This window comes from Rosa rugosa, chromosome 7 (assembly GCF_958449725.1).
Source record: "Rosa rugosa chromosome 7, drRosRugo1.1, whole genome shotgun sequence".
Taxonomy (NCBI): Eukaryota; Viridiplantae; Streptophyta; class Magnoliopsida; order Rosales; family Rosaceae; genus Rosa; species Rosa rugosa.
In genome coordinates this window covers 31540119-31566362 of record NC_084826.1, presented here as the reverse complement: position 1 = coordinate 31566362, position 26244 = coordinate 31540119, and the positions used below count along the sequence as shown (strand labels likewise).

Below are 26244 nucleotides of genomic sequence, written 5' to 3'. Positions count from 1 at the left end.
GGTGGTGGTGTTAATGGAGGTAGAGGATGAGAAATAGTGATGGAAGAATTTGAGTATAGGAGATAGTAGATATTAATATGTAGAGAATGATATCTTATAGGACTTGTATGTGAGAAGATGAATATGGATGTGCTTTCTCAAAGAATGTATTAACTTTTTCTTTAGACAAAGATGGACAGGTGAAGGAAACAAGGCATGGCCTTGATTGCATGTAATACTAGCAACATACTTTTAGTGTGCTACAGAATTCCATGTAAAATTTAAATTATACAGATATTAGTGTGAAATGAGCTTAACTAGGCCTACAGAAAAAGTCATTATGATTATGTCCACCGACTGCAGTACCCGGCCACCGACGCGTCGTCTGATTAGCAGTATCCTCCAGGTGGCATGAGATGGTTAGACGGCAGTACCCTCCAAATGGCATGAAATGACTAGTCGGCAATACCTTCTAGTCCTCGCTCATTTCGTATGTGTTATTCAGATACTTCAAATAGAGTGAGAAGAGTATTCCGATCGGCAGTACCCTTTGACTCGTTATCCGGTCGGCAGTACCCTCCATATGACATGAGACGATTAGTTGGCAGTACCATCTAGTCATAGACCATTTCTCATGAATTAGTCAGCAGTAGAATATAGATATTTCTATTATGGCGATTGGTTGTGAGTTGTAATCCGCCCTTTGTAAAATCTTTCTTTAGTGGCTGCCTAGTGAGTACTACTAGTGAGCTGGTCCTAGTGGCCGCCTGGTGAGAGTTATTGGTGAGGTGATCTTAGTGGCCGCCGGGTGAATGTTGCTGGCAAGACGATCCTAGTAACCGCTTAGTGAGAGTTACAGGTGAGTTAATGCTTATAATTTTTAGCATCCTCTGTTAGTGTTCGCCCAGTGAGTACTACGGGTCTGTTGATCCTAGTGGTCGCCTGGTGAACGCTACTGGTGAGATGATCCTAATGGCTGCCTGGTGAGTAGTCGCTTAGTAAGATTATCCTAGTAGCCGCTTGGTAAGAGCTACGTTAAAGTGATAGTCATTTAATTTCTATTATTGATTTCTGGTTTAAAACAGATTATCTTGAGTAGCAATATTGAATTTGTATCGTGATACGATGTGAATTTGTATCGTGATACGATGATTCAGATCTAAGGGTTGTGAACCATTATTAGTTTTCTAGTTTGAAGTTGGTTGTTATTATAGGGAGCATGTAGGCTCAAGAAGTTGAGGTTGAATTTATGTTATTAGAAGTGATTAGTTTGCTTTGCAAGTTTGGGTAGTACATTTTTAGGTGAAGTTTTGCCAAATTTTTGGTATAATTTCTTCTTCTAAGGTGGCCCCTTACATGGCCACTTCAAATTTCAGGGTGAAATCCAAGGCGGGTCCTGTCTGTGATCAGGCCATGGCCGAAAGAACGTCGCTCGAAGGTCATTTGTAAGTGTTTGAACAGGAAAGCTTACATACTTAAGTCCCTGGCACAAGCAATTGTAGTGATTAAAACACTAAACCTATAGCAAAAGTCTCAGATTTTGCAAAAAATTGAAAGGACCCAAAAGCTCAATTATCTCTTACTGACATGTAGTGATTAGTATTGTTTATACCACCTCACTTTCAGGTGTAAATACCAAAGATTAAGGCTTGCTAACCCTTAAAAGCAAGGGCCAAACGCCGACAAAATGATCAAGTGCGCCCAGATTGAGGATGTCGAGCCACCTCGGCATGTCGCCAAGCCCGCACACGCTCGGAGCGTGGGGCCCTTTTTACAGATGCCCACTCTCATTTCTCAAAACGTGCAAAACACATTTGCCACTTTTGGGGAATGCACATTCTCCCACATCGAAAGTGAGTAAATCTCCAATCCCAAAACAGGCAATATAAGACGCCTCCACTTCCATATAAAGTAAGTCAACACTATCTCTCTCCCTTAATTGTCAACATCAAACCTGATATTGACTTAGGTATCGGAGGGTTATCCGTCGGCTCACCCGGTCTATCCCCTGATGCCACTTGGTTTTGCAGGATATTTGACACTTGGCAATTTAGTGGAAAGGCTCGAGACTCGACTTTGGGATTCAGTTGACCCTATCTGACCCTCAAAAACCAACCGAAACAAGTATATTGGTAACTGATACAAGGCCGTATTTGTAAATCGATGCTACTGGATTCAAAGGCTTTTTACTTGATATTAAAGCTCTTGCAGAGATGGCTGACATTGTGATTCGATTGCAGAGAACTAAAAACAATGATTAGTTGAAAAATGCATGGTCTTCCCCATAAGGAACTCTCATGATCCTCTCCTGCATTGAAGAAAAGCAACCAAAGATATTAGCTTTTCAAAATAGGGGATTTGGGTCAATGATTTGGTCAAATGTGAGAGAAATCTGAACCTGTAGAACGTAGTAGGTGACAAGCGTGGGGCCACGGCGAAAACCCTTTTCCATAGCTTGCTGTGCTCTAGGGGACCGTCGAGCGACACTGTTTTGTCCATGGCCTGATCACGGCAGTAATTATGATTCGAGGTGAAAACGGGAACTCTCTCATGTGTGTAGGAACGCCAGTGTTCTTAGGGCTCGACTAGTGAAGGTTGAAGGTTTCCAGGAGTTAATGGGTGGAGATGCTTCATTGAAGCATGATTCACACATATGGTCGAGAGGAGGATCAGAGGGAGAAGAAGATGATGAGTTCTTTTGTCGTGGGGGTTTTTTTGTCTTGAAATGACCATTTTAACCATTAAAGTGAGCCACCCCATTGCCGAAGTTAGCGTCCAATTTGAAGGGAGCGGGTGAAATTGAACACGGCTGTTGAAATTAGAAAAATTTATAGATATTACTAATTAAATTGAAACCACAAAATTTAACATTATATTAAATTCAAATCTGAAAGAATTTATTTGGTATACCGGTACATCAATATAACGCAGCAAACCTTTTTATTTTAGGAGCTATGAAAGAGAGGAAAACTATTCAAAGTGGCCAGGCACTGTGCTGCAATGCACAGTTGAAGCATTTCACATGCGCCGAAGGGGTTTATCTTGGGCCTAGGAAGCCTTTGGGTTCCCCTTGACAAAGTTAAAAAAAAAAAAGAGGAAAACTATGAAACACCGTTGGCATCTCGTGTGTTGCACAGTTGTTGTTTGCCCTTTTAAGAGGTAGACAGCGAAGCCGTTTATTACAACAACACGAGGAAGCACAAAACAAACAAACAGATATTCTAAAAACAAAGAATCACAGTAGTCGGCGAAGTTTCCTTCTTTGGTTTTGCTACCTTTCCTCAGTGTCCCGCTTGCTCCAAATTCTCAGGCTTCCCATTAAGAGTTAACCCAGAACCACACACGCCCACGCCCAAACTCATTTCCTGGACATGGGTTTGTTGGATACCTTCCTCAATTGGCTTCGCAGGTAACCACTTCTCCTTCGTTTTTCCTGTTCTTTAGTTTGTGGCTTTGTTTCAGTATAGGTCTAATGTTTAGTTTCCAAATCTTTTTGTAGTATAAGCTAATCCATTAGAGGTTTAACGTCAACGTTAGAAATGGTTATCTTGATGTGCTATTGGGGTGTTTAGTCTACTTTACAGAACACTGTTTTGATTTTCCGGCTGGGTATTTTATCAGTTTGAGCTGCAAAAGTTCATTACTTTAATACATTGTTTTTTAGTAATTACATGATTGGATGATCTTTCTTTCTGAAATTTGTAATTGCTATGAGCTCTGCTCGGTCGATAAATCTATGCTTTGTTTTTCGCGCTATTTTAGATCATCTAAAAGGATCGGTGATTTCATGTGTTACAAAAGTAGGTTAGTTGCAGATTAAAATTAACATGCTTTTCTTACTGCCTAATTAGTTGCCAGAAAATTGTCAATGGAAAATTCTAGGAACTTGATTTTCTCAGTCACATGAAATTCGCAACTATGCGCTATTCTGCTTGAAGCTATTATCATTCTCATGTAACATAACAATAAAAATAATGAAGGTGCATCTTAGTTTTGGAGATTAGAGCCCATTGAACAATTAAACCATTTCCTGAAATTTCTAGCAACCATGTTCTCCTATCTGGTCTAGAGGAAAGCAGAACCAAACTTTTGCAGCTAATAAAGACATGAGTTCCTCAACTTCTCGGTCATCAAGTTCCTTAGAAAACAAATTTCCCAAATTTTAGGAAGGCCAGAAGAATTAGCACTAAATCTGGCTTTATTTAGAAGTTGAGATAACTTATAAACAAGGAAAAGAATGGGAAAGAGCTATCTACCAACCCAACTGTATTCCGAAAGCCTCACTCATTTTCCCATTCCCCATGACAAAACCATATATATAATACACGCGCGCGCGCGCACACACACATCCATCTAGATATAGCAACATAGAAACAATCATCTATGGAGGTGATCGAACAGACTGATCAGCAGAAGATTGTCACCCCCTCAATCCCTGAAGCATGTCATTCCCAAAGAGCAGCTAGATATGTCTATGTCATTCACACTAGACATCAGATTCCCATATAGGGCAACAGTTGGGTGTCTGTGGCTATCCATCTGCTGAGCTCTTGTGCGACTTCCTCCATGAACGTAGTAAACTTTAATGGAAGCTATGCTGAAGTAGAGGTACTGGGATCAGCATGTGCAACAGATTTGGCCAGGAGAAGGAGGCATAGTGTGAATCACCATTCTGTTATTCTGCTGGTGCAGTAGGAGGAAGAGGAACAATACTGATGCTCTTCATAGAGGTGGCTTCAATAGGAGTCTTGGGTATTTATACTCATCGCTCATCAGTGTAAAGGATTCCAACATGACTGCATGAAAATAGCGTGCAAGACATTCCAAAAACTGGAAACCACAAAAGTTGTTGTTTTTTTTTTTCCTTAGATAAGCTTAGGAATCAATCGAGATGCCACAATCTATAGCATAGATGAAGTGAGCCTGATGCCAACTATGTAGTAATTTGTATAGGAGGTATGATAATTGAAAAATGTAGAAATATACTTTTTGAAAATAAAATAAAATAAATGAGTAGATGGGTTTGAGCTCATTCTAAAGGGAAGACTAGGTGAAGTAGCAAGAGGAGATCAGAGGGTAGAGTTCTGCAAGTACATTCTCATTGGAAACCTGTATTATTAAGAGGAGCCCAACAATGTATTATTAAGAGGATCAACGAAGAGAAACCAAGCCCGAGTGTAAAGTAAAATAGTGAAGCCTCTATCTAGGAGAGGTGAGTTGAACTTTTCTGAGTGTTCTAGTATGTTAAGAAATATACTTCTTCTAATTGTCCAATATTTTCTAGCCTAGAAAGTTTTTGTCAATTCTTTCACATTCGGACGAGGCAAAGAGGAAGCACCAGCCTCTTGATTGCAGTTTGGCAAACATATCAAAGAGTTAAAAGTCAAAGCTGACTTTGGGAAGCAATATGAATCTTTGAAAACTGGAACCTAGGGAATGGACAATTAAATTCCTGGACGGATTTGAGATGGAAAAATCATAGTTCCAACGTATACATAGGGTAGTCAGACCTATGAATACTAAACTGTGTGATATCAAGATAACAAATAGTAGCCTATGAAATGTTATGATTGTTACCTCTAGTCTGTGAAATAAAATTAACTTGGATTTGAGCCCTGAAGCATGATCAGAATTTCTTTGCAAGAATTTGTTTAAAATGGATCCACTTTGAGAGAAAATAGGGCAATTTAGGTTCATTTGCAAAATTACTTGAACAGTTTGACAATGTGTAGTCAGATTTGAGGATGCTTGATGGTCGGGATGAGTCTCAATCATTGACACCATATGAGAACCAAAGCTCCATCCTCCAGACAAATTAATCTGAAAGGAAGTAGATTCATTTGGATCAAATCTTTGAACAACAACAGCTTTTATCCTAATCAGCTAGAAAACATAACTCGTTGACATTTTCATTGAAAATCATGAAATGCATGCATGAACTCTAAAGTGCATGCTATGCTCTTATTCTCATATTGGTATTGTTAGCTATGGTGTTGTTGGCATCATTCTTTAATTACTATTAAATTGGCTGGGATAGTTGACTAAAATTGCTAAAAATACTGCTTATCGTGTTATATGGGTCTATACAATATTATATATATGTGTGTGTGCGCGCGCCTGTGTGTAAATGATTCTATGTAATCATGTATATCATCAATGGTTCTTGGTTTTCTTTTCCAACATATATTTAATAGTTATAAGGTTAAGAAGTTATTTTATTAACATCCATAACAGAATAGTTGAAAGCTCTTTTTGTTAAAATCTGAGGTAGTGTAGAGCTTTGGAGAGAAAAAACAGGACATGAAGTTTCTTGACAGAATGCTTTTACCCCAGAATATTGTCATAGGATCTGTTGAACCATGTAATTTTGCACTCATGTTGTGGGAAGGTGTGATAACTATTAGTATTTGTATTTTCACTTTCACTCATTCCTTAAATTCTTGGCAGTTAGTTGTACTCTAATTTCCTAGTTTTATATCTATGACCTGTTCAGCTAACTTTGTGCTATCTTGCTGTCTGTCTACATGTCAGCTTATTCTTCAAACAGGAAATGGAACTTTCACTAGTCGGGCTTCAGAATGCAGGAAAGACATCTCTTTTAAATGCCATTGCTGTGAGTCAATGCAAACCTTTTCATATAATTGCTGTTATGTATAGTGCCTTACCCTTCAAATTGAATGTCCTATGTTTTATCAGACAGGAGGGTACAGTGAGGACATGATTCCAACAGTAAGCATCTGCTCCTTAAACAAGTAGTTAAGTATATGATTTGAATTTATTTTGTTATAGTATTGTGGAATTATTCATTCTATGACACCAGGTTGGATTCAACATGCGGAAAGTAACCAAGGGAAACGTGACAATTAAGGTTTGGGACCTTGGAGGGCAACGCAGGTTCCGCACAATGTGGGAGCGTTACTGTCGTGGGGTCTCCGTGATTGTGTAATTACTTCATGTCTCTTCATATTTTCTTTATTTAGTATTTTTATTTTTATCTTTTTGCTGTCGAGCCTTTTCAGATGGTTATGGCTATTTTAACCAGGAAATGGCTATCAGTATGCGACCCAGAATATGATTCACTCTGGGAAAAAAAAAAGGATTTGCTTTGATTAAAGTAGGCTGTCTATCATTTCCATTAAAGAGTTTCTCTGAGGCAGCTAGTCATGTTTATTTATTTTTTTTCTTCTGTTATTTATGATTCATTAGACAGCTTCAGAGAAAATATTGATATTTGCATGCCCTTAACCAACATATTAGATTACTTTAAATCCAAGAGTCGTGGCATTCATTCTCATATGTGAGTGTTTAGATTCGTGCCTGTCAATCGGATTCACTTCTAATTCTTCCATGATGATGGATTTCATCACAGGTATGTAGTTGATGCTGCTGACAGGGACAGCGTTCCAATATCTCGAAGTGAGCTACATGACCTCTTGATGAAACCTTCCTTAAATGGAATTCCTTTACTTGTTCTTGGTAACAAAATCGACAAGTCTGAGGCTCTTTCAAAGCAAGCATTGGTTGAACAGCTGTGAGTACCAGTATTGTGCATGTTATTACTTTAGCCATCATTTTGGAAATTATCTTAGGAGTATTCTTTCTCGTCAAAATTTTGATGTTTCTGTTTGGTATTTTCAGGGGCCTTGATTCAATCACGGACAAAGAGGTATGTTGCTACATGATCTCATGCAAGGATTCCATAAACATAGATGTTGTGATTGATTGGCTGATCAAACACTCCAAAGCAGCAACCTGATCTTTGAGTGATCCTTTCCTGGCATTTGAAGAACATAGTTTGTAAGGTGGTTTGATGAAACATTGAGGTTCTGTCCATGATATTAGGATTTAGCTGTTCTCCAAAAAGATTGATCTGTATATTCGAGTCTGTCATGTTTTTTTCTTTTCCGTATCTCTTGAAGTCTGCTGTACCTGGATGGTTTTATCTTAAAAGTCCCCTAGCTTGTTGGTTTCAAATTATGTTTGTACTTCATGTTGTAGCCAGGTTGCGAAATTTGAGAGACGTGACTTATAACGGCTTTTTTTGCCAGGGGAATGTTTTGGAATTGAGCTCATTTTATGGAACCCTTTTATCACGAAGAAACTATGTACATTTGCTCCTAATCGGCATAGGAATTCTATTTGGTACCGGCCAATATTCAACTTCATATATTCTTCTCCCTCCAAAATCTAATTTCCAGGAGAATTAGAGACACTGGTCTTGGCAAAAATATCAGCTGCCATATTTCTTTCTCTATGAACATGTTGGACTTGAGAGTAGTTGAAATATTGCATAAACTGTTTGCAATTAATCAAGATGGTTCCCAAAGGGTGATAATCAATGTCATCTTGCTTGAGAAGGTCCACCAAAACAGCAGAATTAGACTCAATTTCCAAATGAGTGATTGACAAGTCCAAGGCAAGCTTCATCCCATAAAACAAGCCCCACGCTTCAGCTTGCAAAACTTCTCCAAACCCAATATTGCACATGAAGCCACTAATCCAATTACCAGAGGAGTCTCTAATGAGACCACCAGCACCAATGCTTCATTTCCTGATTTGAACCATCAACATTAAGTTTGAATTGACCAGCCATAGGTTTGTTCCAAGATAGCAACTCCATGTGAACTCTTCTAGACGGAATAGACTTTTGACTTGCTTTAAACCATTCATAGGCATATCCAAGGATCACATCAGCAAGGTTAAAGGGAACACAAAAATTTGGTTCAAAATTAAATTCCCTTGCAGCGCCATTTCCAAATGAACCAACAGCAGAAAGTAAGTTTGATGTTACATTTTCAGTGTTACTGTGTAACGATTTGAAAAGAAAAGATTATGTTGTTTTTTTTTTTGAAAGGAGAAGATTGTGTTGTTTATTCACGTACAATTTTTCCTGAAAGGAAGTATTCTATAAACAGTATATATGTCGACTTTATTTAATTCCATCCAAAATTCCAAATTATGCATATATATATATATATTTGAAGCATGTACCTTGCAGTGTAACATAGCAACACTATTGGCAAAGTCCAATATATGGCTATTTCAAGCTAGTATTTGGTGATCCATCTCTGAGTACAGAATATGAAATATAGACTTGGTAAATATATTTTGAATGTCGCCTTTTTTGTTATTGTGTTTAAAAGTGTTTACATTAAAATAAATCGCGAAAACATGTTAAATTTTAACATATTCTTCTATTCTAACATTATCCGCCAACTTTGAGCGTGAAAAAATACACTTGTTTTCTAACATCAGATGGAAATAACATAAATTTTGTTGTTAAAAGAGAATGACTAATGGTTAAAATCATAGTAGAGTAATTATTCCACCTTCACGTCCATCTCGATCGTGCACTTCTGTATGGGCAGTCCTGCCGTTCTCGGTTTGCGGCTTTTGTCTTGTCCGTGGCATGGCGTTGCTTGGCTCTTAGTCATTGCTTTGTCCCATGTCTTTACAAAGTAACGCGTCTATATGACTTCAAATTCATTCTAGAACAAGTAGTACAATAATGATCCTGCATGCGAAAAGGAATTGTCCAAGGAACAAAGAACACTTGATATCAATTTAATCAAACAACACTTGATTGTTGGATATGACGCATGCGTCGATCTGGTACCTGCACTATTCCTTTCCCAAATATGAAAATCCAAAGACTTCGATGGCGCATTGTTAAGTAGAAAATTAGGAAATGGCTTTTTCTGTGCAGCTGTTCTATACCAATGCATTGGTAAGATCCATAAGGACTTGAAATTCCAAGTAAAATAACCAATAAAGACGTCAAAGTTATGTTTGGGAATAGGAAAGTAACTAAGAAGTAGACAAAAGATTCTTGCTGTCAAATCTGAAATTCCCAGTTGACTTGGAAAGTGCAAATATAGGCTGCAAAACTCACTAATATCCACATTTGCATGCAGCGAGGTTCTAGATCGAAAACAAAATAGAGGACGTGGAGTGGGAAGCTTCCTGCAAAAAAATTCTTCATCAGTGTCTTGTGAGACAAAAGCCTTTCACATCTACTTTGACCCAAGCCAGATGTTCATGATATAGCGACAATTTTTTTTTTACTATTATTATGTTTTTTGTTTTATATTTTGTTTTGATCTGGATATATTATGACTTCTTATGACTATTAATAATTATATAATTTCACCGTTGTTCAAGTAAACCTTAATTTGTGTTTAGCCCAAACTCTAGGTTACTTGACCTAGTGGTAATAGGGTTTAATTAGAAGAATCTAGAGATTATATTTCCTTGTATGATTCAGACTCTATGCATTGTAATCCTCTATATAAAGAGGCCCCTATTATCAAAGAGAACACACAGCGAATTTCTCTCAATTTCAGTTTCTCTACAACACGTTATCAGCACGAGCTCTAACCCTATCTTTAGAAACCAAAACCCCAGAAATTGATCAAGCTCCACCAGATTTGTCTTGCCTGCGCTACTACTGCCCCCGCAGCCCCCGCGTCGCAACTCAACGCTAATCCTACCAGGTTAGCCTCGCTGCCCCTGTAGCGCCCGCAAGCTCTGCTTGCCTTCTACCTTTGCGCGCGCTCGCCTGCCCTCACGACCGCGACTCACCAGCGGCCTCGCGGCATCTCCACAGCATCCCCGCAACTGTCCTCGCGGCCTCGCGACATCCCCGCAGCAGTCGCATCCCCGCAGCGGCCCCGCAACTGTCCTCGCGGCCTCGCGACATCCCCGCAGCAGTCGCATCCCCGCAGTGGCCCCGCAACAGTCCTCGCGGCATCTCCGTAGCGTCCTCGCGACATCCTCGCATCGACCCTGCAGTATCACTGCACAGCCCAACCAACATCTTTTCCGGTCAAGAATTCCGGCATCTTTTCAAGGTAAACTTTTCTAAAAGTTCCCGTTTTTGAAGTTTTTCAATTTCTTCTTCTTTTTTTCGGGGACTTCCAATATCCCTTCTTCTACCCCCCCCCCCCCCTTTCTTCTTCATAGGGGAGACCAATAGCCGAACTATGGGGGTTCGTGCTCACTCCAAGCTTGGAGCTTGTAGAGTCCTCCAAACTTAGAGTTTGTTGAGAAGAAAACGATCGACCACATACATCGTCGTTTCGATCTAATCCAAAACCCCTATTGGAATCGGATTTTCTTGGAAGCGACTACGCTCAGAAAGTCCCTAATTTCTAGGAAGCGACTACGCTCAGAAATTTTATAGTTTTTCATGGTAGCCTTTTTCGCTCCAAAACTAACCCTATTTTCTTGTTGTTTTTCAGGATGAGTAACCTGAACAAGTTGAGCTTCGCTCCACTAGAGACAACAGGCGCTGGATACCACAAGTGCGTCCGTGATGTGCGCCAGCATCTTAAGGCTGATGGGATCCTGAGTACGATCCAAGAGCCAAGTCAGGACGTGCGTACTCCTCAACAAGCTGCTGCTTTTGAAGCAAATAGAGCTACGAGAGAGGCGAATGAAGCTAAAGCCATCATTCTCATGACAAGGCACATGAATGACGCGCTCCAAAATGAGTACCTCAATGAGGAAGACCCAAGAAGACTATGGGTAGAACTCGAGCAGCGTTTTGGCAACGTCCGTGATTCCCTGCTTCCAGACTTAGAAGTGAGATGGCATAGCCTCCGCTTCTGTGATTTCAAGTCTGTACTTGACTACAATTCGGAAGCACTTCGTATCAAGTCTATGATGGAATTCTGTGGACAGAACATCACTGATACGATGTTGATCGAGAAGACTCTCTCCACCTTCCCCGTCTCTGCATTGATGATAGCCAAAAACTATCGGATTGATGTCAATGCTAGACGTATCACAAGATTTCATGAGCTCATTGGTGCCTTGAACGTAGCTGAAAAGCACGACAACATACTTGTGAAGAACTATAACTCCAGACCCGTGGGAACCAAGTCAAATCTGGAATCTAATTATAGCCGCGCCTCCAAGGGAGGACGCAAGGAGCGAAACCCTAAGAGTAGGGATTATTCTGAACGTTCTGGTCCATATTCTCGCCCTAAAGAGGAAGGAAATCACCAAGATAGGCGTGCACGGAACCGTGGAGGTAAACTTGTGAAGAGAGAGAGAGGCCAAGCCTCCGGTTATGGTGGTAACGCCACCAAAGGCAATAACCGTCTTCAAAACGCTCCCAGAGCGCCTCGATCAAGGGAACCTGACCATAATGATGATTGTCTCAGATGTGGATCAAGTGGACATTGGGCAAAGAAGTGTACTGCATCCCAGAACGTTGCAAACGCATACAAGATGTATCGTGAAGCAAGGGAGGCAAATTACATGGAACAAGAAGATCAAGATGGTGATCTCGATCTAAGGGTGGAAGACTACAAGGATCAAGACCCAGAAACTGGCGATTTTGATTAAGTCTTTTTATTTCCAAGAGATGTAGGCAATTGCCATATTATTTTTGTAGTAGATGCCAATGCTATTAGTCTTTCTTCAAAGTAGGCGTACTCAATGTGAGTGTGATGTCTAGGAAGGTTTTGAGATAAGTGGTACTTAAGTGAGCCTCGCTCCACCGACATCTCTCTACTCACCTGGTCACATTTACATTGGAATTACCAAAAGGAGTTAGACGACTACCATTGTTTTGCATTAACTAGTTTATTGGATTCGATTTCCTTTGGTTCAAGAAACGATGATGTAATTCCGTTTGGCTTATTAATAAAAGTTGAGTTCTTTTCTTTATGACTACTTTTTAATTACGAGCTTTTCTTTTCAAGGAATGGATGAACTTCAATGTCTTGCGGATAGTGCGACTACGCACACCATTCTACGACATAGGCAATTATTCTTGGAGATGTTGCCTACATTTTCATCTGTGACTACGATGGCTGGGCCATCAGGTTTAGTTCAAGGACATGGAATGGCCCAATTCCTTTTGCCTAATGGCACCTTGATTAAAGTCACTGAAGCTCTCTACGCTCCTAAGGCAAATCGAACCTTATTGAGCTTTAAAGATATTAGAGCCAACAGATTCCATGCGGAAACGCATAGTGAGAACGGAATAGAATTCATTTGCATTACCTCTAATGATTGCGGAAGAAAGCGCATCTTAGAGAAGCTTATGTGTCAATCTAGTGGACTTTATGTCACTACAATTCGACCTATTGAATCCAATAATGTCATAAGAGAAGATCTCTTGGATTCAGACACATATTGGCTTTGGCATGACCGACTGGGACATCTTGGTCGTGATATGATGCTCCGTATACTAAAGACTTCACACGGACATCCATTCTTCAGAGTGAGAAGAAGCAAGAATCGAAAATTGATTCCAGGACTTAGCAAGACCGCAACAATTGCAGCATCTGGCGCTGCAGCCGTCTTGGGGCGCCATAGGGCTGCCCAAGTCCCATGTGATGACGCCATCAACGGCGCCAACCATGAGCATGACGCCATGGTTGTTCATCCCAATGGCCATGACGCCATAAACAGAAATTCCCATGGCTCGAACGCCATGATGGGAGATGTAGTCACACATTTTGCTTCTAATAATAGCGCTTCAGACGCTCAGGCCCAACCAAAATCCTCCTTGGTTGCTTCTAAGGCCCCTCGCTCTTTCTGCAAAACCTGTTTATTCGGGAAATTAGGACCGAGACCGTCCTACGCAAAGGATCCCAAAATACTCATTTCGTTCTTACAGAGAATCCAAGGGGATATCTGTGGACCAATTCAACCATCATGAGGAACTTTTAAATACTTTATGGTATTGGTTGATGCGTTGACACGCTGGTCACATGTCGCGCTATTGTCCACTCGAAATGCTGCTTATGCTAAACTCCTCGCCCAGATTATCCGTCTACGGGCTCACTACCCTGACCATCCTATTAAGTCAATTCGACTTGATAATGCTGGGGAGTTTACATCGAAAACATTCGATGACTATTGCATGTCATTGGGGATTGATGTAGAGCATCCAGTTCCCCATGTTCATACCCAAAATGGTCTCGCAGAAGCCGCTATCAAACGACTACAGATGATAGCCCGGATATTGGTTATGCACACCAATCTCCCTGTTTCTACTTGGGGATATGCAATATTGCATGCAGCGACGCTAATTCGTCTACGACCCACTGCAACCCAATCTTACTCTACGTTACAGCTAGTGACTGGGTACGAGCCTGATATCTCGCACTTACGCATTTTTGGGTGTGCCATTTATGTGCCTATTACGCCGCCACAGCGTACTAAGATGGGTCCACAACGACGAATGGGCATTTATGTTGGATATGAATCTCCAACGATCGTCCTCTACCTTGAACCCTTGACAGGTGATCTCTTTACCGCTAGATTTGCGGATTGTCACTTTGATGAGACAGTCTTCCCATCGTTAGGGGGAGATAAGAACACATATGTTCAACAGGAACGACAGGAATTGTCGTGGTCTGTCCCCACTATGTCTCATCTCGATCCCCGTACCGCACATTCCGAACTTGAAGTGCGAAGAATAATCGAGCTCCAGAACGTAGCAAACACTCTGCCTGATGCGTTTTCTGATGTTGCCAAAGTGACGAGATCACACATACCTGCTGCAAACGTGCCTGCAAGGATCGATGTCCCAAATACTGGACATCACGCCTCTCCTGTGACACCAAGAGATGGCGCCATTGCCCAACATGGCAATGATGTGGCATCTATGGCCGCAGGTCCCGCAAGAAAGCGCGGTAGACCGATTGGTTCGAAGGATTCTCGCCCTAGAAAGAGAGCGAATGAGGCACAAACAAATCCTTTGACCATCGATACTCAAAATCCGTCCCATGAGAATGTTCTGGATTATGGTTATGTCCAAGAGACATCATTGGGGGACGCCTCAATATCAGAACCTATCCCTGAGAATGTAGAGATCTCTGTAAATTACACTAGTGTACATGGGACGTGGGAAAGAAACTCCATCATCATTGATGATGTATTCGCGTATTCAGTGGCGCGTGAGATTATTGAGACCGATGACATCGAACCACGCTCCGTTGATGAATGCCAACGTAGAGCTGATTGGCCAAAGTGGAAAGATGTGATCCAGGCAGAACTTGATTCTCTAGAGAAAAGAAATGTATTCGGACCAGTTGTACCAATACCGCCCAACACCAAACCAGTTGGTCACAAATGGGTATTCGTTAGAAAGCGTAATGAGAAAAACGAGATTGTAAGGTACAAAGCTCGCCTTGTGGCGCAAGGTTTCTCACAACGCCCTGGAATCGACTACGAGGAGACCTATTCTCCTGTAGTGGACGTCATAACGTTCCGCTACCTTGTCAGCTTGGTAGTTTCTGAAAAACTGAACATGCAGCTTATGGATGTGGTTACTGCGTATCTATATGGGGATCTAGATTCAGAGATATACATGAAGATTCCAGACGGAATTCAGTTACCCAAATCAAGTGGCTCTAAACCACGGTGCGCGTTTGCGATTAGATTGAAACGCTCACTATATGGATTGAAACAATCCGGACGGATGTGGTATAACCGTCTAAGTGACTACTTGATTGGAAAGGGATATGTCAACAATGAACTATGCCCATGTGTGTTCATAAAAAGGACAAGTTCCGGATTTGCAATAGTAGCGGTTTATGTCGATGACATGAACATAATTGGCACCCTTAAAGAGTTAAGGGAAACGGCTGAACACTTGAAATCCGAGTTTGAGATGAAAGACCTTGGGAAAACACGGTTTTGCCTCGGTTTAGAACTTGAGCACCGTAGAGATGGTATCCTGATTCATCAATCAGCTTATACCCAAAAGATACTTAGGCGTTTCAACACTGACAAGATTAAGCCTTCAAGCACCCCAATGGTCGTCCGTAGTCTTGATCCAAAGAAGGATCAATTTCGTCCAAAAGATGACGATGAAGAAGTGCTAGAGGCAAAAGTGCCCTACCTAAGTGCAATAGGCGCATTATTGTACTTAGCACAATGCACAAGACCGGATATCTCATTCGCTGTGAACTTGCTAGCTAGATATAGCTCTGCGCCAACACGACGCCATTGGACTGGTGTTAAAGATATCTTTCGATACCTAAGTGGTACGATCGATATGGGCTTGTTCTATCCCTACAAAGAGAAGATGGATTCGGACCCATCAAGTGCCAGGGACGCCACATATGGTGGACTGTGTTCCCTCTCCCCATCCCAAAATGATATAAGTGTTTTGGAAGGTTTTGCTGATGTTGGGTACCTCTCTGACCCACACAAAGGTCGCTCCCAAACTGGTTATGTTTTCACCATGGGAAAGACCGCGATATCTTGGAGGTCTACAAAGCAGACCTTAGTCGCTACCTCTTCGAATCATGCAGAGATTATTGCTCTTCACGAAGCAGTTCGTGAATGTATATGGCTTCGATCCATAGTCACGCATGTTCGAAGAAATTGTGGTTTGAAGTCTACCACAGATGAGCCAACAAGCATTTATGAGGATAATGCTGCTTGCATTGAACAAATGAAGCAAGGCTACATCAAAGGCGACAACACCAAGCACATATCGCCCAAATTCTTCTACAATCAGCAACAACAGAAGCTTCTCAAGATCAAAGTGAACCAGGTTCGATCTGAGGACAATGTGGCAGACTTGTTTACTAAGTCATTGCCCAAATCCACGTTCGAGAAACATGTGGCAAGAATTAGCTTGCGGAAATTATCTGAACTCCCATGATCGTGGTCATCAGAGGGAGGCGCAGACATGAGGGGGAGATGTCTACATGTTCGTCTCGAAACGTGAAGGGTGTGTTGTGCTCTTTTTCCCCTTCGACCGAGGTTATTTTTGTCCCACTGGGTTTTTGTTACTCGGCAAGGTTTTTAACGAGGCAACAAGAGAAGCACCTTGTTTGGGCAACACAAGGGGGAGTGTTCAAGTAAACCCTAATTTGTGTTTAGCCCAAACTCTAGGTTACTTGACCTAGTGGTAATAGGGTTTAATTAGAAGAATCTAGAGATTATCTTTCCTTGTATGATTCAGACTCTATGCATTGTAATCCTCTATATAAAGAGGCCCCTATTATCAATGAGAACACACAACAAATTTCTCTCAATTTCAGTTTCTCTACAACAACCGTAATTTTTTTAATTATAAAATAAAAAGACAATGCTACAAAGAAGAGCCCTGAACACAACCAAAACCTAAATTGTTAAAGAAAACAACATTAGAAGAGGCAGAGGAAGATAGTGATTCTAAGTTGACAATATTCCCACTCATGATATGTAATTAGCTAGAGCATATGCAACAAACAATTTTGTCTTCATACATTCTTTAATTGAATACCTTGACAACTTTGAATAAAATTTTGATATCTCGAACCAGCTACTTGATTCTCCATGGGGTTGAAATGCTTCCTCTGATACTATTAATTAGAATCTTTGAGTTGATAACGCTAAAAGTAAGCGCGCAATTTAACCCTGCAAAATGTAGTTGTCAGTATAGAATAAGTAGGGATCGTTCTAACCGGGGATTGAGGGTACACCTGTAATTGCAAAAATAAATTAATAAAAGTAAAAAAGAATTATTTACAAAAATAAAACAAAGAATAAAAATATATACAAGTAAACACAAATAAGGGGGTTTGAAGATTATAAAATCGAAAATTAAAATAAATAAAAATAAAGAAAATGTAAAAACACATATACAAAGGTGGAACGCAAGGAACAAAGATCAAAACCAATTCCATGTAATCAAATTCGATTCAAACCCTATAATTGATCATCTAAGTCATGAGAAATGAGTTGATCATGTGAAACATTCGAAAGCAAACGATTTCCCATATTTTACTTTTCAACGCTAATTAATCTAAGTGAAAGCACAAAGACTAATCCTATCAAACATGTAATCAAGCCCTAGAAAGCTAGTCAATCATGACATGTTTAACGCATGAAACACATAGAAAGGCTATTAACTCAAGTGTACAACCTAGTTATGAATAAGTTCACCTATTTGCAATCCTCTTCAATTGAACTCGACCTTTGTCCAAAGCCTTTACTACTTTTGATTCAAGTTACACAAAGCAAAGAGTTGATTCATGTTCTTAAACCTAGCACCAATTACATGCAAATCCTATAAGTGTCGACCCAAATAAGATAAACATATAAAAGTTTTCTGTAAAGCAAATTTAATCGAACAAACTCACATAAGCAACTTAGAATCACAATTATAGAATTCGAAAACTTTATTTAAACATAGAAATTGGGCTTAAACTTTGCCCTAAACGTTATTGTTAACTAGAAACAAGTTCATACGAAATCAAACAAGGAAACCAAAAAGGTTACAAGGAAAAGGAACGAATTACACCGTGAGTAGAGATGGAGATGGAGAGCTAGATGGTTGGATCTTGAATCTTGGAAGCAAGCCTTCAAGGTGGATGATGGAGGATATGATCTTCACGGCTCCTTCTTCTTCTTCCTCTCCTTGCTTGAAAACGCAGAACTTTGCAACTAGAGAATGGAGAGAATTTTTCTGAATGAAGAGGTGTTGTGGTGTTGTTGTTGTTGTTTGATGGTGTTGTTATTGTTGTTTGATGGTGTGTTGAATTGTGTAGAGATGCTCCTATTTATAGGAGGATGGCAACTTAGTCTTCAAGATTGATCCACACAGTTTCAGCCAATCAAATAATGCCACGTCAGCTCTGCTTTGTCATCCAACCAATCAAAAAGCTCCAAAATCAATCCCTAATATATTGTTGCTGATTTTCCCAAGATTATTTCTGATTTTTCTCTTAATTTTCGGCCAAAATACTCTTGAGTGAAATTAGGAATGAATCTGGACTTGTTTTGGACCTTTTCTCTCTTAAATCTCTCCATGGCTTTATCCTTAATGTCCTCCCCTTGATTTTCTCTTGATTTCCACATTAAAATTGCAGATTTTATTCTCTAATTTCAGCCAACATATCTTGAGGGAATTAAGGAACGAATCTGGACTTGTTTTGAGCCTTTTCTTGTTGCACAATCCCTTGAAACTCTCCCTTGATTTTCTCAACGTAATCTTCTTGATTTCCACATTATCTCCATCATTTCCCATGAAAAAATCAGATTTAATCTCCCATAATATCTTCAAGCCATGTAGTCTCCTAATGCCTTCAGGTTTCCTAGCCTCATCAGGATTCCTGCGTTGACTAGGATTCCTAGTTGGACCAGGAAAACTCCATTTCTTCATTTCAGCTCATTTCCTTGTCATTTATTCCAATGTACCTAGAAAATAGAAACTTTTATTAAAATTACTAAAAATAGAAACTTTCTAAAGATGGAAACTTTCCTAATCAAGACGGATTTATTTAAGGAAATAACTAAGTAAATATGAGAAAATAACAGTTAAAACGTCGCATTAAAATGCTCCTATCATGAGTCACCTTCAACTTGTAAGTGGTGGTAAGCTTGAGTAATAACTAGCACATCAACAAAGTCAATGTTCTTGGTAAATGCTAAAATAGGTAGGCTTAGAGCAACTCCACCCGTAGTCAAGAAATGTCAAGATCAAAAAGTCAAGGGCTCGACTAGTCAAGAAACTGTTCACTGCCACTGGACATAGGTTTCCACCCGTTCTGTTTCTTGACCAGTCAGATTTACTGTTCATTGAAAAAAAAAATTATTGGAAAATTGAAATATATTTGATGTAAATAGATGGTAATAATGGAGATTTATGGATAATTAATGTCAGAATTGTGATTGCTAAAGCTTTTCGGAAAGGGAACGACGCTAGGAATAGAACTCGTCACTTTGCCACGACGTGTGGGGTTTTTTGGGCTTTCTGGATCGTTTTGGGCCTCAAAACTGCAATTTGCTATTTTTATAATATTTTCGGTGGACAAATTATGAGCCACGTATAGTTACCGACAATATTTCTTGAAATGAGTGAAGGCACCACCGAAAATTATTTTGAAATGCTTGAAACAACCACCGACATCTTTGAACGGACCAGATCATTTGCATGCTATTCAATCTAACGGTTATTGTTGATGTAATCTTATCTAAGATTGATCAGATTACGTCGAACCAAGAGTGGACACGTGTCTTTATCATCTGATCACGTTTTATGTGAAAATTGTAAATAAATAAAGCAAGAGGCAGCACAATATGATATTGGCAAATCTCCTTCTTTTTCATATCTCCAGATCCAACACATTTCCTCTCCTTCCCTCATTTCAATGAAGAGATTGTGGGCTAAGTATCGACAATCTCAAGATGAAGATCATGAAGAGATGTGTACGACTAATGCTCTTGTGGTAGCAACAGTCGTTGAAGCTGAAGCTTCCTCTCAAACACGACGAGGGGGTTCTCGACCGGGGCGTGCACCGAATGATGAGCGATTTAGGGAATCAAGAGGGAAAAACATGATGGAAGATTACTTTTTGGAGCGTCTAGTTTTCAGTGAAGAGGAATTCCGGACACGGTACAGGATGAGTCACAATGTTTTCAACCACATCTCCAGTGACCTTTGTCGCTATGACCGGTACTTTGTCCAGAAATCAGATGCTGCTAAGAAAGTCGGACTACTTCCCCAGCAGAAGCTGACATGTTCCTTAAGAATGCTTGCTTACGGTGCTGGGGCAGATCAATGCGCTGAGTATTGTCGGATGGCGAAATCTACCGCCATCGAGGCTCTGAAACTATTTACAAGAGGAATCGTTAATCTGTACTCGGCAGAATACCTCCGGGCTCCTACTCCAGCCGACCTCAGAAGACTTCTCGCCAAAGCTGAGAGAAGAGGTTTTCCTGGTATGATTGGAAGCATCGACTGCATGTACTGGCAATGGAAGAATTGCCCAACAGGTTGGGCTGGAGAATACAGCGGTCGAAAACGTGTGCCCACTATCATCCTCGAAGCAGTCGCATCTTATGACACATGGATATGGCATGCTTTCTTTGGAATTCCTGGATCATGCAACTACCTTAACATGCTTGCTAAGTCCCCGTTGTTTAACGAGCTCACTGATGGTCGAGCCCCTCAGATCCAATTTCAAGTGAATAACAATATTCACAATTTAGGCTACTATATCGCTGATGGTATCTATCCGCAATGGGCGACTTTCGTGAAATCAATTCCAAGGCCTACACGACCCAAGAATCTGAGTTTTTCCAGGCTCAAGAGAGGTACAGGAAGGATGTGGAAAGATGTTTCGGCATTTTACAATCGCGCTTTATGTTCGAGGAGCGGCTCGTGGCTGGGATAGAGAAGACCTTCGATACATCATGCTGACTTGTATTATATTACACAACATGATAATCGAGGATGAAAGACCAGATAACAGCAATGAGGATTTGGAGTCCGATGAAGAAGAGGATAACAATATGAGGCCCAGGTTTGGGAAGGACCGACCGGTGATGACTTTGATCCTGTTGGTAGAGATGGTTATTATTTCAACGGATTCATGGATCGATATGATGCCATTAGAAGTGCAAACAGTCACTCAAACCTTCAAGAAGATCTGATAGAGCATTTTTGGAACATTCAAGGCAGCATGGAGATCTAGATCTGGTATAGGTTTTTTGGAATAACTAGCTAATATCTACGTTTTTTTTATGTTTGTGTGCCTTGAATTTGGCTTGTATTATGTTTTGGGAAGTTGGTGTGCTTTTAATTTGGCTAATGTCTATGTTTTTTATGTCAGTGTGATTTTAATTTGGTTTGTATTATGTTTTTTATGTGCTATGATTTTGAATATAAGGTGTGTGCTTTAATAAGAGGAATTTTCAAATACAACTTTTATTTCATAAAATTTATGCTTACATAAATGAAAAACTAGGAATAAGTACAATACAATTACACAACATGCATAATCACCTAATTATTCAAATCATGATCCTCATCCTCTCTAGAAATCCAATTTGTGTTTGAAGGGTCATCATTAGGGTTAGGGTTGGTGGAATCACCCGTAGAGAAAGGTGAAAATTGTGGTTGTGTAGGATATCCCTCGGGGTAAGGTGGTTGCAGATAGTATCCATCGGGGTAAAGGGGTTGTGGGAATCCACCGGTGAAGGGAGGTTGTGGGAATCCACCGGAAAAGGGAGGTTGTGGGAATCCACCAGAAAAGGGAGATTGTGGGAATCCATCGGGGTAAGGTGGCTGTGGGTATGCACCGGGGTAAGGAGGTTGTGGGAATGGACCACCAAAATTTGGTTGTGGGAATGCACCACCAAAATTGGGTTGCAGATAGTATCCACAAATAGAAGGTGGCGTCTGCTCGCCAAGATCTTCTCTCTCCGCTATCTTCTTTTGCTTTCTTGACCAATAACGCTTTTTAGTTGGCGTCATCTGACTTGTATCCATCTCCATAATACGCTCTTCCCTCTCTTGAAATAGGAATGCCTCTTTTCGCATTTCCATTTGCAATCGGATACATTCTCGTTGATTTTCCTCTTGGAGACTTCGAGCGAATTCCTCATCGAGTTCTTTCTTGCCAGCGGTTGCCTCTATTTGGTTGTTCGCTATGCTCTCGACAGCGCTTGACAAAGGACTTTGATCTTTCGCTGCCTTCTTTCCTTTCTGAATTGCTTCTTTCGCAGCCTTCCTTCCTTGAGGCCTCACATTAGGATCTGCAGTTTCACCGGCAATTACTTCATCTACATCCATGTCTAAGTTGATGGGAGAATTTTCAGCAATTGGTTGTGTGTGCGTAAGTTGACTTCCTTCATTTGATGTTCCTCCGGATGTATGGCTAGGGATGTCTTTAAATTGTGCAAAGCCCTCCACAACAGCGTAACAATCTAAACTCTGAAAATTGTATCTTTGGTCTTCCCTTTTCTCTTCATCCCGGCATGCCACAATTTATGTGCTTCATCAAGCTACGTAATTAAAAAAAAAAGAATAAAAAATGCAATTAGTACAAATATAAACTTGTTATGAAGGGTTGCATATTATAAATGTCATAATTTTAATAACAAAGTATCTCACCGTTTTACAATAAAAATCAATAAGAACAAATATAAACATCGTTGCAATTACATCATTATTTATCAACTAATTATTTTAATTATAATGAAAAACAATTACTACAATTAGAACGATATTATAATTACTACATTATTTATCAAGTAATATTTAACTATAATGTATGAACAAATTAAATGATTTATCAACAAATACATATCTCATCAACCGCATTCGAACTGCTCTTGTACCAATTATGAGCTTACCTTAATGCACAATGTCAGTCAAAGAGTTCAACCTTCAAAATTTTCCACCTTCCCTGCAAAGAGGAAGATGATCGACCCTTTCCTCTCCAATTTGCGACAAAGTGTCGCTTCATGCGCCTCCATAGGTCGTTTCTTTTCTGATTTGTGCCCACAGCCGGATCTTGGCTTACAGCTTTCCAAGACTTGCACAATTGAACATCTTCCTCATCCGTCCATCTCCCCCCGGATTCGGTATTATCATCTTCGCTTTCATCTCCCTCTTGTCCGGCCACTAGACGGGTGTTTCCCCTTTGTTCGGCCATATTGGATATAAACAAATTTGGATGATGAGAGCTATATGAAGAGGAGGAAGGTGTAACTATGAAATCTAATTTTTGGGGTGTGAGATGTAAAAAAAATGGTAGGTATTTATAGAGAAATTTTTACAATTTTTTACAATTTTTTTTCTTACCGTTTGATTTAATATATATACATATTAATTGGTTGCCGTCAGATCTGAATGTTAATTGAAACAGACGGTTGAGATTACTTGACATTTGGCTACAAAATTCGAATTGCACCAACAGTCGTCTGCCACGTCCCCTCCAATTCCCCTATAATTGTCGCGACAGTCGTCTGCTACGCGACAAGCGACTCGGCTCAACGCGCCAGTCCTCTCCACCATCAGTGATGACGTAAGCCACGTTGGGTTTGGGCCGAGCTGGCAGCCGGCCAAGCTTGGGTCAAAAATATATTCACGGGCTTGCCTTTTTTCTTGGACTTGGTCAGGAAAAGCTAAAGCTTGGCTGGTCACTCTTGGGCCGGTGGAGGGAGGATTTTGCATTTGGCCGGTCACCAACTCATCAATCCCTGCTGGAGGCCAGTCAATACCAGACCGGTGGAGTTGCTCTTAGGTACGAGGAGGCCCAACTTGATTTTTACTAGGCCCGGGACTGGGCCGAAATATAAATTTCGGGCCCAAAACCTGCGTTTGTCTCAACAAGGACTGGCCCGTTTTATTTCAGGATCCAAATTTCGGGCTTTCAAGACCAAAAAAACTGTTTTACTATTTTTACAAATTTCACTCGTCCGTGGCTTCTGCTCCTACTTTATTTTTGAAACTTTCGTACCTCTAGTTTTAAAAATATCAGAATGGTACCTGAAGTTCTGACCTTGATCTTCGAGTACGGCGACGGCGAAGTGTCCGGGATTGGAGAGGCTTTGGCGGTTCGAGTGCGTGCCCGTGGTGATTACGGGGATGGCGCTGTTCGTGGGGAGGAGTGGTGGGGCCAAGGAGTCTGACCGCGTGCTGGGACCAGATGAGGCGGTTGGGTACGGCGGCGGGTCAGCATTTGGTGTGGAATTCAGGTCCTTGAGCTCCAACTCCATTTTTTTTTAGAATGGAGCTCCGACTCCATTATTTTAATCCAATTAGGGAATGAGGTTTTATTTGCACAGTTTTCTCTTCTCTCTTTCTCTCTCTCTCTTCTTTTTTTATTTTTTTATTTTTTTATTTTTTTATTTTTTTATTTTTTTATTTTTTTATTTTTTTATTTTTTTATTAATAAAATGAGAGCAGAAGGCCCAGAAAGAGAGAAAAAAAGAAGAAGTTTTATTTGGGGGCAATACACGTCTATTGCTCCTCAATAGACGTCTGATAAAAGTCTACTGGGGGGCAAAAAATGTTTTGAATTGATGTAATCTCTTCTTTTTTTCTTTAATTAAAGTTTTATTTGTCTAATTTTATAGAGATTAGTTTCCATTATGGCAACCGAAAGTTCTATTGGGCGGCAATACAGATTTATTCAGGGAGGCAATAAACCTCTCCGGCCCCATATGAGATCTACAACAACCTCTTTGAAAACTTCCGACGAGGTTTCATAAACCTCTATTGCCTCCCAATAGACGTCTATTAGGAGGCAATAGAGGTTCTATTTGGGGCAATAGACGTCTATTTGGGGGCAATAAACATTTCCGGCGACCTATGAGATCTCCGACGATCTCTTTGAGGACCTCCAGCGAGGTTTTCAGAGAAGTCCGATGGGCGGCGGCCGGTGACTGGAATCCGGCGACCGGTGACCTGAATCTGACCACCGGTGATCAGAATCCGGCAAAAGTTGGTCGGAATCCGACGACCGGTGACCGGATTCCAGCGGCCGATGACCGAATTCCGGCGACCGATGACGGGGCTCCGGCGAAGTCTCCTATGGTTTCTCTCTCTCTCTCTAAGTAACAAAAGGGTGAGGGTAAAATAGTCTCAAAAATAAAAATAAAAAAAATAATGGGGTGTTAGGGAAGACTTCCTTAGAGTGTTTTGGGGAAGGGAGAATTAAAAAAACTTAATGGGGTAAGTGGGAAAAAAAAAATCCCTAGAAATGGGGTAAATGGACAAAATCCCTTTTTTTTAGCCATCTATATGTCCAGGCCCCTAAGTTCGTCCCTAATCGGAGCCCCACCGCTGCAGACGCACTGGTACCATCTCTTGTGGCTCAGGTCCACGTCTACTCCGCCTTCGACGCCTTACCATGCATGTTTGAATCCAGGTGATGCCTCCTCCGCCTCCTCACGTGGTGTCGGTCCATCACCGTCATCAGTTGCTTGTTTAGTACCATCATCATTAGTATTACGCTGCTGGATTTGCCGGAGACCAAGAGCAGCAGCCCCCGGAGGAACAACCTCAGGCGGATCATGCTCCTTCCTCCAAGACTCACCAGCTTTCCAATGAAGCTACTTCCAAGATTTTGAATCAGGTGGAGTATTATTTCAGCGATCTGAACTTAGCTACAACTAATCATCTTATGAGGTTCATAAACAAAGACCCTGAAGGATTTGTGCCAATATATGTTGTTTCATCTTTCAAGAAGATTAAGGCCCTCGTAAATAGTCATTCCCAACTTGCAACTGTTCAGCTTTGGAGGAGAGGAACAGAGGAAGGACGAAAATACCCTTCAAAATTTGTCAGCTGGTAGCCTCTGTAACGGAGCTAACGGCTTCAGATACTATTGTTGGGTCAGAGTCAGAACCTCAGGTACCATTCTAATATTTTTAAAACTTGAGATACGAAAGTTTAGAATTGACCAAAAGTCAGATACTGTACAGATGATTTTTCCTTTAAATAATTAGTAGTTTTGTTCAAGTGTATAAACTTGGTTTCTCTCAAATAATTAGTGCGGTTTATTAGAAAAT

General features: G+C 40.6%; 2 protein-coding genes across 2 annotated transcripts; both read left to right on the top strand.

Moving 5' to 3' along the window:
• Nucleotides 1-3154: 3154 nt before the first annotated feature.
• LOC133722392 (ADP-ribosylation factor-like protein 8c) lies at nucleotides 3155-8083 on the top strand. The gene is made up of 6 exons (XM_062149286.1): nucleotides 3155-3388; nucleotides 6511-6592; nucleotides 6676-6708; nucleotides 6800-6921; nucleotides 7349-7510; nucleotides 7618-8083. Exons 1-6 carry the CDS (start codon nucleotides 3351-3353, stop codon nucleotides 7733-7735), a joined length of 555 nt encoding a protein of 184 aa, XP_062005270.1. The 5' UTR covers nucleotides 3155-3350; the 3' UTR covers nucleotides 7736-8083.
• A 12007-nt stretch (nucleotides 8084-20090) lies between these two features.
• On the top strand, nucleotides 20091-21116 carry LOC133723175 (uncharacterized). Its single transcript, XM_062149998.1, has one exon. The coding sequence runs from the start codon at nucleotides 20091-20093 to the stop codon at nucleotides 21114-21116; it is 1026 nt and encodes a 341-aa protein (XP_062005982.1).
• The last annotated feature ends 5128 nt before the right edge of the window (nucleotides 21117-26244 follow it).